Raw genomic sequence first — 16,183 nt, forward strand, 5'->3', positions numbered from 1 at the left:
GCTGCATCTAGAAAAAAACAGCATAATAATGGTTCTAAATCAGGACAGCCTCTTTTATTGATGAATGGCATTAGTGGGGTTTTTGCTTTAACAATATATTTATAACTAAATATAAAACAAAATTTGATATAGATTTACCTACATAATAGATTGTTTACCCATAAATACTAAAAACACCGAACAGAAAAATAAAAAAAAACATACCATAAGGAAACAGCCTTACCCAAACCTGTCAGATGATAAATGCACTAGAAGGATGCAGCAGGCCCCCACGACAGGTGTTTTTGAAATTAGTGTTAGGACTCGCAAGTAAGAGGACCCTTGATGTTGTGTGGTGAGCTTATCTATTTTGGCCAAAATACCAACCAATACTTCATTTAATGTATTTATTATATGCGATAAAAAATAATGCATATAATAAACACATTAAATGAGGTATTGGTTGATATTTTGGCCACAATAGATAAGCTCGAAACCCAACATCAAGGGTCCTCTTACTTGCGAGTCCTAACACTAATTTCAAAAACACCTATCGTGGGGGCCTGCTGCATCCTGCTAGTGCATTTATCATCTGACAGGTCTGAGTAAGGTTGTTTCCTTATGGTATGTTTTACCCATAAATACTAGAAAGTAAATAGAGTCTTGAAAAAAAATATGATGGATACAGTAAAAAATTCAATTCTGGTACCAGTCAAACCTGAGGTAACGTGGCACCTTTTATATAGAAATGTACTCAGTCAACAGGAAAGCCTAGTATAGAGCACTCGACTTTTAATGGAGTTGCCCTTGCAGAGAATGTCCAGCCTTTTCTTCATTCTCAATAAGTGAACAATTTGTGCTGACTATTTTCCGAGTATATTTTTATAATGTCTAGTGCTCCATTTTACTAAAACAGAACTCCAAATCCCTCGTCAAGGCACACATATGATAAAATTCTGTCTGCGTGCAGCCATCACTAAGCTTACCACATACTGTTTATACAATTACCAGCTAACTAATAGAACAGTATGCGGTATGCTCACAAGCGCCCCTTAGAGGCATCTGAAGGCAGATTGAATCTAATCACTTTTCCCATAGGACAATTCCCACCTTAGAAATGTTCATCTACCTTAGGCCGGCGTCTGACAAGTGTATGGCATCTGATGCAATATGCTAATGACCCTGGGCTCCTGCTCTACTGCGAGCGGGAGCTGAGTGTCATGTGTCTGTGCTCCGAGCCTCTCGCCCAGAGAGGATCAGAGCACAGCTGAGGAGGAGGTGGAGAAATGAATTTCTCCATCTCCTCCATTGCCGGGGTCTGCTTATAGCGCACATCACTCGGATGATATCCGAGTGGTGTGCGCTGTCTCACTCGCACCCATAGGTTTATATGGGTGCGAGTGAGCCGAGACTCGGCCGAGTGTCAGTGACATTTCACTCGCACACTGAAAAAGGCAGAGAAAAAATACGTTGAAGGGAGCTGCCCAATAGATGAATACTTGTCCGAGTGCTATGTGATTTTTTATATCATAGCACTCGTCCATATTCAACAGTAGTGTGACTCCGGCCTTAGGAATATGCTGCTGCCAGTCGACATTTGGCCACACCTGCGAGGATCTCTTCATCTCTCCATTACAAAAGGAGTTCCATAAATTGTCAAACATGAGTACACAGCTATATTCAGTCACTCCCAAATAAGTGAATGGAGATAACAATGCCCGTGTGCTGACCTCTCCACGATGGGGGTCCATGGGGAGGTCTCGTTATCAAGACAGGTCTAGTGTTGTGTGTCTTGTGCCTTTTTTTCCATCCATTTCATTATTCTTTTTGAACCTTTCTTGAAGTCTATTTTATACATGAGATTTCAAATGTTTTCACCATTCTCATCAATTGTGACTTTTAAAAAGTTACACAATTTTGAACAATTCCACTCCAGTCCCGTCAGTGTATTTTTGAGTACATCAGTTGTTAGTTCCATTTTTGGCATCAAAAGTGGCAAAAGCAGTTTAAGACAGAAACAAATTCATGAATCGCTAGCACCATTTTGATACATTTGGCACCAAAAACAGCAACTAATACCGCAAGACAAAAAAGGAAAGTGACTTAATAAATGCAAATAATAAATTAAGGCATAAATTTCCGACCTCTATAAAGATTAAAAAATCAGTCATCATTGAATGTTTTTTAAATAATGTTAAAGTAATTTACTTAAAATGTCACAGAACTGTCATCCCATACATCAGAATTGTCTTCTACATGTATTCCTGATCATCAGATATCAAAGAAACCAAAGCAAATCATTTCTATTTGTGTTAAAAAATGCTTATACTATAGCTAGAACAATCTATCTATCTATCTATCTATCTATCTATCTATCTATCTATCTTAAGACAGACATCTTTATAAAGACAGTGCAGTCTGCCTTATTTATCCCGATGCTCATGCAGTTGTATATTTGCACTTCTTGATCATTTCCAATAAATAAAGATACCAAGCAGTTGAGTCTCATCAGGGTCACAACTCTCATCATAGAGACCTTAACCCCAAGCTGGAGATGGTAAGACTCAGCAGCTCGCCCTCTTTATACCGATGTTTGCTCTTCTTTATGCCGTTGTGTTGAGTAGTCGCCCATTCACGACTCCAGGAGTTGACGTTTCGCACCACAATAGTGTGCATCTGATTCTATTTCCAGACTTTATCAAGTTATAGTTTGTGCATTCACAAGTTCATAATACTCCCCTCGGTTAGCGAGAAGCTGCTGGTGAGTTCCCTTATCTATCACCTTCCCGTTCTTCATAACGATGATCAGATCTGCATTTTGGACGGTGGACAGTCTATGAGCAATGATGATACAAGTTCTTCCTTTCCGTGCTTGATCTAGTGCTTGTTGTACAATCTAACCATGATAAAAAAAGATAAAGTCAAAGTTTGACCAAAAGAAACAGCCAATAATGAATAAAGGCCCTCCTGTCTCTCATGCTTCCACATTACTACGCAAATCGGCTTATGGGTTTGCAAAAATTTGTGATAAAAAATATTTTACCCTCACCTTTTCACTCTCATTATCCAGGGCTGAGGTGGCTTCATCAAGGAGTAGGACTTTAGGAGAACGGATAAGTGCTCGGGCAATAGCGATTCTCTGCTTTTGACCTCCTGACAGCTGGGTGCCTTTACCTCCAACTGATGTGTTATATTTCTGAAGAATTGTACATAAAGGAAACAACATATTAACATCTCAACATACTTATGAATGTACTACAGATCTGTGCAGTTCCTCAATGTATCATCTATAATAGGGATATATGACCCATACTCTACTCTTAGTTTTATATGGTGAAATACAGAGGTTTTCTTACAAAAATATTGGCATGAATGAGTTTGCTCGTAGTGGAGGCTTTTGGACCTCGAGAAAGTATTACATGGCACTACATCTATCACACTGTGGCCATGTAACAGACAAAACCTAAGATAAGAACAGATTGAGCATACACCCTGTAGTAAGCAAATAAAAAAATACTAATAGTACATGTAACTAAAATAATATAGTGTTGTGAATTCTGTGGCAGAGCTCCCTCCTGTGGTCACAAGTGGTACTTCGGCTGGTTCTCTCTGTGAGCTTCCGTTGGTGGAGGAAAGTGGTACTGCGGCTTCTGAGTTTCCTTCCTCAGGTGATGTGGTGAAGTCGTTAGGTGCTGCTCTATTTAGCTCCACCTAGTGCTTTGATCCTGGCCTCCAGTCAATGTTCTAGTATTGGACCTCTTTCCTCCTGGATCGTTCCTGTGGCCTGCTGCTCTGCATAGCTAAGTTCCTCTTTGCTATTTGTTTGCTGTTTTTTTCTGTCCAGCTTGTCAATTTGTTTTTTACTGCTTGCTGGAAGCTCTGGGACGCAGAGGGTGTACCTCCGTGCCGTTAGTTCGGTATGGAGGGTCTTTTTGCCCCCTTTGCGTGGTTTTGTAGGGTTTTGTGTTGACCGAAAAGTTACCTTTCCTATCCTCGCTCTGTTCAGAAAGTTGGGCCTCACTTTGCTAAATCTATTTCATCTCTACGTTTGTCTTTTCATCTTAACTCACAGTCATTATATGTGGGGGCTGCCTTTTTCTTTGGGGTATTCCTCTGAGGCAAGGTAGGCTTATTTTCTATCTTCAGGCTAGCTAGTTTCTCAGGCCGTGCCGAGTTGCATAGGGAGCGTTAGGCGCAATCCACGGCTGCCGTTAGTGTGGTTGGAGAGGATTAGGGATTGCGGTCAGCAGAGTTCCCACGTCTCAGAGCTCGTTCTTGTTTTTTGGGTTATTGCCAGGTCACTGTATGTGCGCTGACCTCTATGTCCATTGTGGTACTGAATTACCTTTCATAACAGTACTGGAGGCCAAAAGTACTAATGATTCTCAATAGAGGGAAAAAAGAAGTTCTGAGACCATTTTTTTTTCTCTGCTCTGTGTTTTGCCTTTTTTTTCCCCTAGACATTTGGGTGGTTCAGGACACAGGTGTAGCAATGGACATTAAAGGTCTGTCTTCATGTGTGGATCAGCTCTCGGCAAGAGTACAAAGTATTCAAGACTTTGTGGTTCAGAATTCTATGTTAGAACCGAGAATTCAAATTCCTGATTTGTTTTTTGGAGATAGAACTAAATTTCTGAGTTTCAAAAATAATTGTAAACTATTTCTGGCTTTGAAACCTCGCTCCTCTGGTGACCCAGTTCAACAAGTTAGGATCGTTATTTCTTTTTTACATGGCGACCCTCAGGACTGGGCATTTTCTCTTGCGTCAGGAGATCCTGCATTAAGTAATATCGATGCATTTTTCCTGGCGCTCGGATTGCTGTACGATGAGCCTAATTCTGTGGATCAGGCAGAGAAGAATTTGCTGGCTCTGTGTCAGGGTTAGGATGAAATAGAGGTATATTGTCAGAAATTTAGAAAGTGGTCCGTACTCACTCAGTGGAATGAAGGTGCGCTCGCAGCTATTTTCAGAAAAGGTCTCTCTGAAGCCCTTAAGGATGTCATGGTGGGATTTCCTATGCCTGCTGGTCTGAATGAGTCTATGTCTTTGGCCATTCAGATCGGTCGACGCTTGCGCGAGCGTAAATCTGTGCACCATTTGGCAGTATTACCTGAGCTTAAACCTGAGCCTATGCAGTGCGATAGGACTTTGACCAGAGTTGAACGGCAAGAACACAGACGTCTGAATGGGCTGTGTTTCTACTGTGGTGATTCCACTCATGCTATCTCTGATTGTCCTAAGCGCACTTAGGCTACGTTCAGATTAGCGTTGCGCGCCGCTGCGTTGGCGACGCAACGCACGACGCACGAAAAAACGCGTGCAAACGCACGCAAAAACGCTGCGTTTTGTGACGCGTGCGTAGTTTTTTGACGAAAATCGGACGCAAGAAAAATGCAACTTGTTGCATTTTCTTGCGTCCGACGCTAGCGTCAAAAACGACGCACGTGTCAGAAAACGCAACAAGAAAAACGCATGCGTCCCCCATGTTAAACATAGGGGCGCATGACGCGTGCGTCGCCGCTGCGTCGCCCGACGCAGCGTCGGGAAACGCTAATCTGAACGTAGCCTAAGCGGTTCGCTAGGTCTGCCACCATTGGTATGGTACAGTCAAAATTTCTTCTGTCTGTTACCTTGATCTGCTCTTTGTCATCGTATTCTGTCATGGCATTTGTGGACTCAGGCGCTGCTCTGAATCTGATGGACTTGGAGTATGCTAGGCGTTGTGGGTTTTTCTTGGAGCCCTTGCAGTGTCCTATTCCATTGAGAGGAATTGATGCTACACCTTTGGCCAAGAATAAGCCTCAGTACTGGACCCAGCTGACCATGTGCATGGCTCCTGCACATCAGGAGGTTATTCGCTTTCTGGTGTTGCATAATCTGCATGATGTGGTCGTGTTGGGGTTGCCATGGCTACAAGTCCATAATCCAGTATTAGATTGGAAATCCATGTCTGTGTCCAGCTGGGGTTGTCAGGGGGTACATGGTGATGTCCCATTTCTGACTATTTCGTCATCCACCCCTTCTGAGGTTCCTGAGTTCTTGTCTGATTACCGGGATGTATTTGATGAGCCCAAGTCCAATGCCCTACCTCCGCATAGGGATTGTGATTGTGCTATCGATTTGATTCCTGGTAGTAAATTCCCAAAAGGTCGACTGTTTAATTTATCTGTGCCTGAGCACGCCGCTATGCGGAGTTATGTGAAGGAGTCTTTGGAGAAGGGGCATATTCGCCCGTCATCGTCGCCATTAGGAGCAGGGTTCTTTTTTGTAGCCAAGAAGGATGGTTCACTGAGACCTTGTATAGATTACCGCCTTCTAAATAAGATCACGGTTAAATTTCAGTACCCCTTGCCATTGTTATCTGATTTGTTTGCTCGGATTAAGGGGGCTAGTTGGTTCACCAAGATAGATCTTCGTGGTGCGTATAATCTTGTGCGTATTAAGCGAGGCGATGAGTGGAAAACTGCATTTAATACGCCCGAGGGCCATTTTGAGTATCTAGTAATGCCATTCGGACTTGCCAATGCTCCATCAGTGTTTCAGTCCTTTATGCATGACATCTTCCGAGAGTACCTGGATAAATTCCTGATTGTGTACTTAGATGACATTTTGATTTTCTCGGATGATTGGGAGTCTCATGTGAAGCAGGTCAGAACGGTGTTTCAGGTCCTGCGTGCTAATTCTTTGTTTGTGAAGGGATCAAAGTGTCTCTTTGGTGTTCAGAAGGTTTCATTTTTGGGGTTCATCTTTTCCCCTTCTACTATCGAGATGGACCCTGTTAAGGTCCAAGCCATCCATAAATGGACTCAGCCGACATCTCTGAAAAGTCTGCAAAAGTTCCTGGGCTTTGCTAATTTTTATCGTCGCTTCATCTGCAATTTTTCTAGTATTGCTAAACCATTGACCGATTTGACCAAGAAAGGTGCTCATTTGGTCAATTGGTCTTCTGCTGTGGTGGAAGCTTTTCTAGAGTTGAAGCGTCGTTTTTCTTCTGCCCCTGTGTTGTGTCAACCAGATGTTTCGCTTCCGTTCCAGGTCGAGGTTGATGCTTCTGAGATTGGAGCAGGGGCTGTTTTGTCGCAGAGAAGTTCTGATTGCTCGGTGATGAAACCATGCGCCTTCTTTTCCAGGAAGTTTTCGCCTGCTGAGCGAAATTATGATGTGGGCAATCGAGAGTTGCTGGCCATGAAGTGGGCATTCGAGGAGTGGCGTCATTGGCTTGAAGGAGCTAAGCATCGCGTGGTGGTCTTGACTGATCATAAGAACTTGACTTATCTCGAGTCCGCCAAGCGGTTGAATCCTAGAGCTCATTGGTCGTTGTTTTTTGCCCGTTTTGACTTTGTGATTTCATACCTTCCGGGCTCTAAAAATGTGAAGGCGGATGCTCTGTCTAGGAGTTTTGTGCCCGACTCTCCGGGTGTATCTGAGCCGGCGGGTATCCTCAAAGAGGGAGTAATTGTGTCTGCCATCTCCCCTGATTTGCGGCGGATGCTGCAAAAATTTCAGGCTAATAAACCTGATCGTTGCCCAGCGGAGAAACTGTTTGTCCCTGATAGGTGGACGAATAAAGTTATCTCTGAGGTTCATTGTTCGGTGTTGGCTGGTCATCCTGGAATCTTTGGTACCAGAGAGTTAGTGGCTAGATCCTTTTGGTGGCCATCTCTGTCGCGGGATGTGCGTACTTTTGTGCAGTCCTGTGGGATTTGTGCTCGGGCTAAGCCCTGCTGTTCTCGTGCCAGTGGGTTGCTTTTGCCCTTGCCGGTCCCGAAGAGGCCTTGGACACATATCTCTATGGATTTTATTTCAGATCTTCCCGTCTCTCAAAAGATGTCAGTCATTTGGGTGGTCTGTGATCGCTTCTCTAAGATGGTCCATTTGGTACCCTTGTCTAAATTGCCTTCCTCCTCTGATTTGGTGCCATTGTTTTTCCAGCATGTGGTTCGTTTACATGGCATTCCAGAGAATATCGTTTCTGACAGAGGTTCCCAGTTTGTTTCGAGGTTTTGGCGAGCCTTTTGTGGTAGGATGGGCATTGACTTGTCTTTTTCCTCGGCTTTCCATCCTCAGACTAATGGCCAGACCGAACAAACCAATCAGACCTTGGAAACATATCTGAGATGCTTTGTTTCTGCTGATCAGGATGACTGGGTGTCCTTTTTGCCTTTGGCTGAGTTCGCCCTTAATAATCGGGCCAGCTCGGCTACCTTGGTTTCGCCGTTTTTCTGCAACTCTGGGTTCCATCCTCGTTTCTCTTCAGGGCAGGTTGAGTCTTCGGACTGTCCTGGTGTGGATACTGTGGTGGACAGGTTGCAGCAGATTTGGACTCATGTAGTGGACAATTTGACTTTGTCCCAGGAGAAGGCTCAACGTTTTGCTAATCGCAGACGCTGTGTGGGTCCCCGACTTCGTGTTGGGGATTTGGTTTGGTTATCTTCTCGTCATATTCCTATGAAGGTTTCCTCTCCTAAGTTTAAACCTCGTTTTATTGGTCTGTATAGGATTTCTGAGGTTCTTAATCCTGTGTCTTTTCGTCTGACCCTTCCAGATTCTTTTTCCATACATAACGTATTCCATAGGTCATTGTTGCGGAGATACGTGGCACCTATGGTTCCATCTGTAGATCCTCCTGCCCCGGTTTTGGTGGAGGGGGAGTTGGAGTATATTGTGGAGAAGATTTTGGATTCTCGTGTTTCAAGGCGGAAACTCCAGTATCTGGTTAAGTGGAAGGGTTATGCTCAGGAAGATAATTCCTGGGTCTTTGCCTCTGATGTCCATGCTCCCGATCTTGTTCGTGCCTTTCATATGGCTCATCCTGGTCGTCCTGGGAGCTCTGGTGAGGGTTCGGTGACCCCTCCTCAAGGGGGGGTACTGTTGTGAATTCTGTGGCAGAGCTCCCTCCTGTGGTCACAAGTGGTACTTCGGCTGGTTCTCTCTGTGAGCTTCCGTTGGTGGAGGAAAGTGGTACTGCGGCTTCTGAGTTTCCTTCCTCAGGTGATGTGGTGAAGTCGTTAGGTGCTGCTCTATTTAACTCCACCTAGTGCTTTGATCCTGGCCTCCAGTCAATGTTCTAGTATTGGACCTCTTTCCTCCTGGATCGTTCCTGTGGCCTGCTGCTCTGCATAGCTAAGTTCCTCTTTGCTATTTGTTTGCTGTTTTTTTCTGTCCAGCTTGTCAATTTGTTTTTTACTGCTTGCTGGAAGCTCTGGGACGCAGAGGGTGTACCTCCGTGCCGTTAGTTCGGTATGGAGGGTCTTTTTGCCCACTTTGCGTGGTTTTGTAGGGTTTTGTGTTGACCGAAAAGTTACCTTTCCTATCCTCGCTCTGTTCAGAAAGTTGGGCCTCACTTTGCTAAATCTATTTCATCTCTACGTTTGTCTTTTCATCTTAACTCACAGTCATTATATGTGGGGGCTGCCTTTTCCTTTGGGGTATTTCTCTGAGGCAAGGTAGGCTTATTTTCTATCTTCAGGCTAGCTAGTTTCTCAGGCCGTGCCGAGTTGCATAGGGAGCGTTAGGCGCAATCCACGGCTGCCTTTAGTGTGGTTGGAGAAGATTAGGGATTGCGGTCAGCAGAGTTCCCACGTCTCAGAGCTCGTTCTATGTTTTTGGGTTATTGTCAGGTCACTGTATGTGCGCTGACCTCTATGTCCATTGTGGTACTGAATTACCTTTCATAACAATATAGTATACTTAGTTAACACTATTTTGATCAAAAAAGCTAAAAGCCATCCCACCGCGATAAGGTGCACCCTTAGTGGGACAGTCCTATCTTTAGTATTAAAACATCGCCTGGTCTCAACTGACCTCATGGGGGCAGAGCAGGATCCAGGCCCGACTGCTCAGACACCTGACTATGGGAAGCTATGGTATATAGATAAAATACCTACTTTTAAGGGGGGGGGGGCGCATGCCCCATTTGTACAAATTACAAGAAACTTCAGCAAAACCAAAGAAATGAGCTAGAGCATAAGTTATTATAAATGCAATTTCTAGGAGCACATTCACACTTTGGCCATTTAACAGACAAAACCCCTAAGATGAAAACTAAATGAGCATATACCCTATAGTAAGTAAATAAATAGTAGCAGTGCATGTAAATACCATATGGTACTTAGTAGGGTTGAGCGACCTTCACTTTTATAGGATCGGGTCGGGTTTCACGAAACCCGACTTTTGGAAAAGTCGGGTCGAGTGAAATCGGCCGATCCTATAAAAAAGTCGGGGTCGGGGTCGGCCGAAACTTGAAACCCAATGCAGTGCATTGGGTTTCCATGGTTCCCAGGGTCTGAAGGAGCGGAAACTCTCCTTCAGGCCCTGGGATCCATATTTAAGTGTAAAATATAGAATTAAAATAAAAAATATCCTTATACTTACCCTCTGACGCGCCCTGGTACTAACCGGGAACCTTCCTTCCTTAGAATCAGCCTTCCAGGACCTTCGGTGACGTCGCGGGTGACGTCGCGGCTTGTCATTGGCCGCGCGGCCGCCCATGTGACCGCTCGCGCGGCCAATCACAAGCCGCGACGTCACCCGTGACGTCACCGAAGGTCCTGGAAGGGCTGATTCTTAGGAAGGAAGGCTGTCGGAAGGAAGCAGGGCGCTTCCGAGGGTGAGTATATTCCTATTAGGTATATACTCACCCTCGGAAGCGCCCTGCTTCCTTCCGACAGCCTTCCTTCCTAAGAATCAGCCCTTCCAGGACCTTCGGTGACGTCGCGGGTGACGTCGCGGCTTCTGATTGGCAGCGCGAGCGGTCACATGGGCGGCCGCGCGGCCAATCACAAGCCGCGACGTCACCGCGACGTCACGGCAAGGTCCTAGAAGCGCGGATTCAAAGGAGGAAGGCTGCCGGTTAGTACCAGGGCGCGTCAGAGGGTAAGTATTGCAATATTTTTTATTTTAATTCTGTATTTTACACTTTAATCTGAATTCCGATACCAATTCCCGATTACTTAAACATATCGGGAATCGGGATCGGAATTCCGATTCCAGATTCAAAAGATCGCCGACTTCATGGCCGACCCCCCACTGGGGTCGGGTCGGGTTTCATGAAACCCGACCTTGCCAAAAGTCGGCGACTTTTGAACAATTTCGACCCGTTTCGCTCAACCCTAGTACTTAGTTTACACTATTTTGATGAATAAAGTATTGTAAGTACCCTATGTTAGAATCATAGAATGGTAGAGTTGGAAGGGACCTCCTGGGTCATCTGGTCCAACCCTCTGCTCAAAGCAGGAATCACTAAATAATCCCAGACAGATATCTGTCCTGCCTCTGTTTGAAGACTTCCATTGAAGGAGAACTCACCACCTCTTGTGGCAGCCTGTTCCACTCATTGATCACCCTAACTGTCAAAACATTTTTTCTAATATCTAATCTGTGTCTCCTCCCATTCAGTTTCATCCCATTGCTTCTAGTCTTTCCTTGTGCAAATGAGAATAAAGATCCTTCTACAATGTGACAGCCCTTGAGATATTTGTAGACAGCTATTAAGTCTCCTCTCAGTCTTCTTTTTTGCAAGCTAAACATTCCCAAATTCTGTAAATGTTCCCCATAGGACAGGGTTTGCAGAACGGTCACCATTCTGGTCGCTCTTCTCTGATCTTGTTCCAGCTTGTTGATGTCTTTGATGTTGATGTGGTGCCCAAAACTGGACACAATATTCCAGATGAGGTCTGACCAAAGAGGAGTAGAGGGCAATAATGACTTTGCATGATCTAGACTGTATGCTTCTGTTAATACATCCCAGAATTGCATTTGCCTGTTGCTGCTGCACCACACTGTTGACTCATGTTCAGTTTATGATCTATTGGTATACCCAAGTCTTTTCACAAGTGCTGTTGCTTAGCCCTATTCCTCCCATTCTGTATATGAATTTTTCATTTTTATTGCTCAGATGTAGTACTTTGCATTTTTCCCTGTTGAAAACCATTCTGTTAGTTGCTGCCCACTGTTTCAGTTTATTTATATCTTTTTGAATCCTTTCTCTCTCTTCTCTAGTATTAGCTATCCCTCCTAGCTTAGTGTCATCAGCAAATTTAATCAGTTTACACTCAATTCCTTCATCTAAATGATTGATAAAGATGTTGAACAATACAAGGCCCGGGACAGAACCCTGTGGTACCCCACTTGAGACATTCTTCCCACTGGATGTACAACCATTTATGACCACTCTTTGGGTCCGATCACTAAGCCAGTTATGAATCCACCTAAGGGTATGTTCACACGTTCCTGATTTCCATCCTTTTTTTTTCAGGACTGTTTTTTAAAAAACTGCAGCTCTTGGCAGAAAACGCATGTCCTTTTTTTGGTCCTTTTTTTGTCCTTTTTTGATGCGTTTTTTGATCCTTTTTTTGATCCTTTTTTTGATCCTTTTTTTTATGCAGTTTTCTATGCAGTTAAAATGGCTGAAAATACCCTAACCCTACCCCTAACCGTACCCCTAACCCTAACCCTACCCCTAACCCTACCCCTAACCCTACCCCTAACCCTACCCCTAACCCTACCCCTAACCCTATTCTAACCTTAGTGGAAAAAAAAAAAATTCTTAATTTTTTTTTATTGTCCCTACCTATGGGGGTGACAAAGGGGGGGGTGTCATTTACTATTTTTTTTTATTTTGATCACTGAGATAGGTTATATCTCAGTGATCAAAATGCACTTTGGAACGAATCTGCCGGCCGGCAGATTCGGCGGGCGCACTGCGCATGCGCCCGCCATTTTGCAAGATGGCGGCGCCCAGGGAGAAGACGGCCGGACGGACACCGGGACGCCGGGTAAGTATAAGGAGGGGAGATTAGGGCACGGGGGGGCATCGGAGCACTGGGGGGGCATCGGAGCACGGGGCGGTGGGATTGGAGCACGGGGGGGTGGGATCGGAGCACGGGGGGCAGCCACACTCCACCCACGCACTTCCGCCCGCTTCCCCGCACTTCCTGCTGCAGCGGTTCGGCACCACAAACCGCAGTAAAACCCGCAGATATTTTTTTCATCTGCGGGTTTTACTGCGGGTTTGACCTCACAATGGAGGTCAATGGGTGCAGAACCGCTGCGGCTCCGAAAAAAAGAAGTGACATGGTACTTCTTTTTTCCCGCAGCTATTCAGCGCGGTTTTTTTTTTATTTTCCGCATTGTGGGCACAGCAGTTCCTGTTTTCCATAGGGTACAATGTAATGTACCCTGCATGGAAAACAGCTGCGGACCCGCAGCGGGAAAATCGCGGCAATTCCGCGTGAAAAAAAGGATCGTGTGAACATGGCCTAACAGTTGCCTTGTACATTCCATACTTGGTCATTTTTTCAATAAGGATTGTGTGAGCTACTTTGTCAAATGCCTTTCTGAAGTCAAAATATACTATATCTACAGCATTTCCCTGATCTACCCAGTCAGTGATTCTGTCATAGAAGGAAATTAAGTTAGTCTATAATATAGTACTATAATTAAGTTACTCTATATATAGTACTACTTCATACAAACAGAAGTGTGGCTCCCCTTTTTTGAGCTAGGCATTTCATCTATATACCTTCCCATGGGCATGTGTCTGCACAGTCAGGCATGTGTCCTGCTCTACCCCATCTATAGGTTGGTTGATACAACATAAGGTTTTAATACTAGAGATAGGAACATACTGATTGGGTACGCCTTGTTACAGTGGGATGGTTTTTACAATAAATTTGATGAAAATAGTGATAACTAAGTCCCCTATGTTATTTACATGTACCATTACTATTGATTTACTTACTGACTATAAATTAGCAGTACACTACTTAAAGCACTGGAGTGTTTTTTTTTTCAGTGCTGGAGTGGCGCTTTAAGTGTATGCCTCCTGTTCCCGGTCATATACTCACCATTTTTCAGCACCACTCCGGTCCCGCGGCGCCATCTTGTGAGCGCAGCTTCTGACTGGCTGGAAGTCAGACGCTATGTCACAAGCTTTCAATGCAAGGCTATGAAGGGCAGAACGAGGACAGAAACAAGACTCTCATAGACTTATATTGAAGAGTGACCTCCGAAACATTGGAGCCATCGGCAGGTCACTTTTTGCCAGAGACCGACGGGAGCAACGCTGGAAAACGATACAGGTGGTGGTGGAAGACAGGGGCAGGGGAATAACATTTAAAGCGCCACTCCAGCGGTGCAATAAAAAAACCAAAAGACTGGAGTGGTACTTTAAATAGAGTAGGGATGTTACACTTCCTCCATAGTGTGCACAGCCAGTGGATGTCATTATATTTGTATATACTATCATAAAAAGCACATTGAGTTAAAATGTACCTCCACCAAAGTTTACAGCAGGAGTTACAGTCTGAAGAAGGCAAGACTAGGGCCCTTTCATAATTCTTTATAGCCCCATTATTTTTAATGTAGCTATAGAGTTTGTCCCTTTACTCATTCCCATGGGAGAAACTCTACATGGTCTCAGGATGCAAAATAAAACTAATTGGCTAAGGATGCAGAAAATGCATATATTTCATAGTATAATCCTAATCACATAATATTTACCTCCGGCAGCTCTTCTATGAAGGAATGGATATTGGCAGCTTTTGCAGCTTGTTCTATCTCCTCCATGGGCACTTCGCGGGAGTTGTCCCCATAAGCGATATTTTCAGCAATACTGCGGTCAAACAGCACTGGCTCCTGGGACACGATTCCAATCTGATTTCTTAGCCATTGTAGATTCAAGCCCTTTGCTGCACTTTTGTCAAACAACTGAAAACAGAAAGTCCAAATTGTAAAATTTGACATAATTAATAAAATTAATACTAATATACCGATGCCATCTTTTTTTAATTAAAGTTTAAATGGGGTTTCCAACCTTCAGGTAAATTTCTGCAGTCACTCTGTGCAACAGTGCAACAGCAGATTGGTAACTCCTGACTGTGCAATGTGCACACTGTCAGGATTCTTCTAATTTGCCAGACTGAGCAAGCTGTCATATGTTTTGTTGCACTGTGGAAATGTTTTATTTTTGCAGGTGAGTTGGAAGGCGGTCTGCGGTGCCCTACGGTGCCATTTTATGTGTGATGCTGTCACTGAACTAAGGAATGATAATCTTCGGGTGACAGTTACAATAAACGAGCAGATGAATGGATATACTGGGAAAGAGTGTGGTGCTTTCTGAGGGATACATTGCTTAGTGACACTGATAAACTTCATTTCTAGGTGATGTCAGAGAGAGCCCATACAATCAAAAGGTTTGTGATAGACTGGAGTAGACAGTGGGGAGGGAATATACTGTATGTAACCTGCTGAGATTCATGGCCAAAGTAGAATTGCTGCCATAGTGTCAGTGTAACTGAATGTACAGTAATCCAATGGGTAATGTTTCTCCTTGTGGAGAGTGACTTGTCAAGACTGAGGTGAGGAGACTTTAAAGCCACATTGATCCACTGGGAAATACACAAATTGTGTCTTCAGAGAGGATGAGGACTCGAACTCTAGTGCCACCTATTGGAAGTAACAATCCTAAAAGTCATTATCGACCCTTTAACAAACCTTGTCACATGACTTAGGATAAAAAACAAAACCAAAATCTCAATTTGCAGACATGGTGTTTCACGGTACTGCCCCTCGTCAGTGCAAAGTGTGAAATCTGGTTTGGCTGAGTGTGGAGCCAAACTAGACCTCACACTTTGCACCGACGAGTGGCAGTACCCTGAAACATTGTATCTGTAAATTGAGATTTTGCTTTTGGCATTTATCATAAGTCATGTGACAAGGCTCGTTAGAGAGTTGATATTGACTTTTAGGATTGTTACTTCCTATAGGTGGCACTAGAGTTCGAGTCCTCTTCCTCTTTGAAGAGACAATCTGAATGTACATTGCACCTGATTGTCCCCAAGTGTGACTGCTTGCAGGACAGATATGTGGCGCCCTGTGTGTGTGTCGCCATAAAATAGTCAAATATGTACTATTTTATATGTGTATTGTGAATGACGGGAGTTATGCTTTCTCTGCTGGGGACAACGGCACACACAATTTACCCCGCTCCTTTACTCTGTCTGAAGCTTAGAGCTTTGCAGAGATACCCTAACTGGGAAAGGAGTTGCATAGTTAGTCTGTGAGGAAACAGTGTGTGAAAAGAAAATGGAGAATGTTCATGGAGGAGAGACATGTGCTGTCTCCAGGGACAGTCCTGAGAAGGATCAGGGCATCAGGCCATCCAGGCTTCCAGAATCGTGGTAAGCTGAGATGCTGTGTGGT

General features: G+C 44.3%; 1 protein-coding gene across 2 annotated transcripts in view; it reads right to left on the reverse strand.

Annotated features, from left to right (window-relative positions):
* Positions 1 to 1,808: 1,808 nt before the first annotated feature.
* LOC138641967 (ATP-binding cassette sub-family B member 5-like) overlaps positions 1,809 to 16,183 on the reverse strand; it is a 126,214-nt gene continuing 111,839 nt past the window's right edge. The window contains exons 26-28 of one of the 2 annotated variants that reach the window (XM_069729812.1): positions 14,483 to 14,689; positions 3,029 to 3,175; positions 1,809 to 2,875 (exon numbers count right to left, since the gene is read on the reverse strand). In XM_069729812.1, the coding sequence (XP_069585913.1) occupies positions 2,678 to 2,875; positions 3,029 to 3,175; positions 14,483 to 14,689 (552 nt within the window). In that variant the 3' untranslated portion in view covers positions 1,809 to 2,677. The remainder of the gene's footprint in view (positions 2,876 to 3,028; positions 3,176 to 14,482; positions 14,690 to 16,183) is intronic. The other variant, XM_069729811.1, reaches the window with a different exon arrangement.

This window comes from Ranitomeya imitator, chromosome 6 (genome assembly GCF_032444005.1).
Source record: "Ranitomeya imitator isolate aRanImi1 chromosome 6, aRanImi1.pri, whole genome shotgun sequence".
Classification (NCBI taxonomy): domain Eukaryota; kingdom Metazoa; phylum Chordata; class Amphibia; order Anura; family Dendrobatidae; genus Ranitomeya; species Ranitomeya imitator.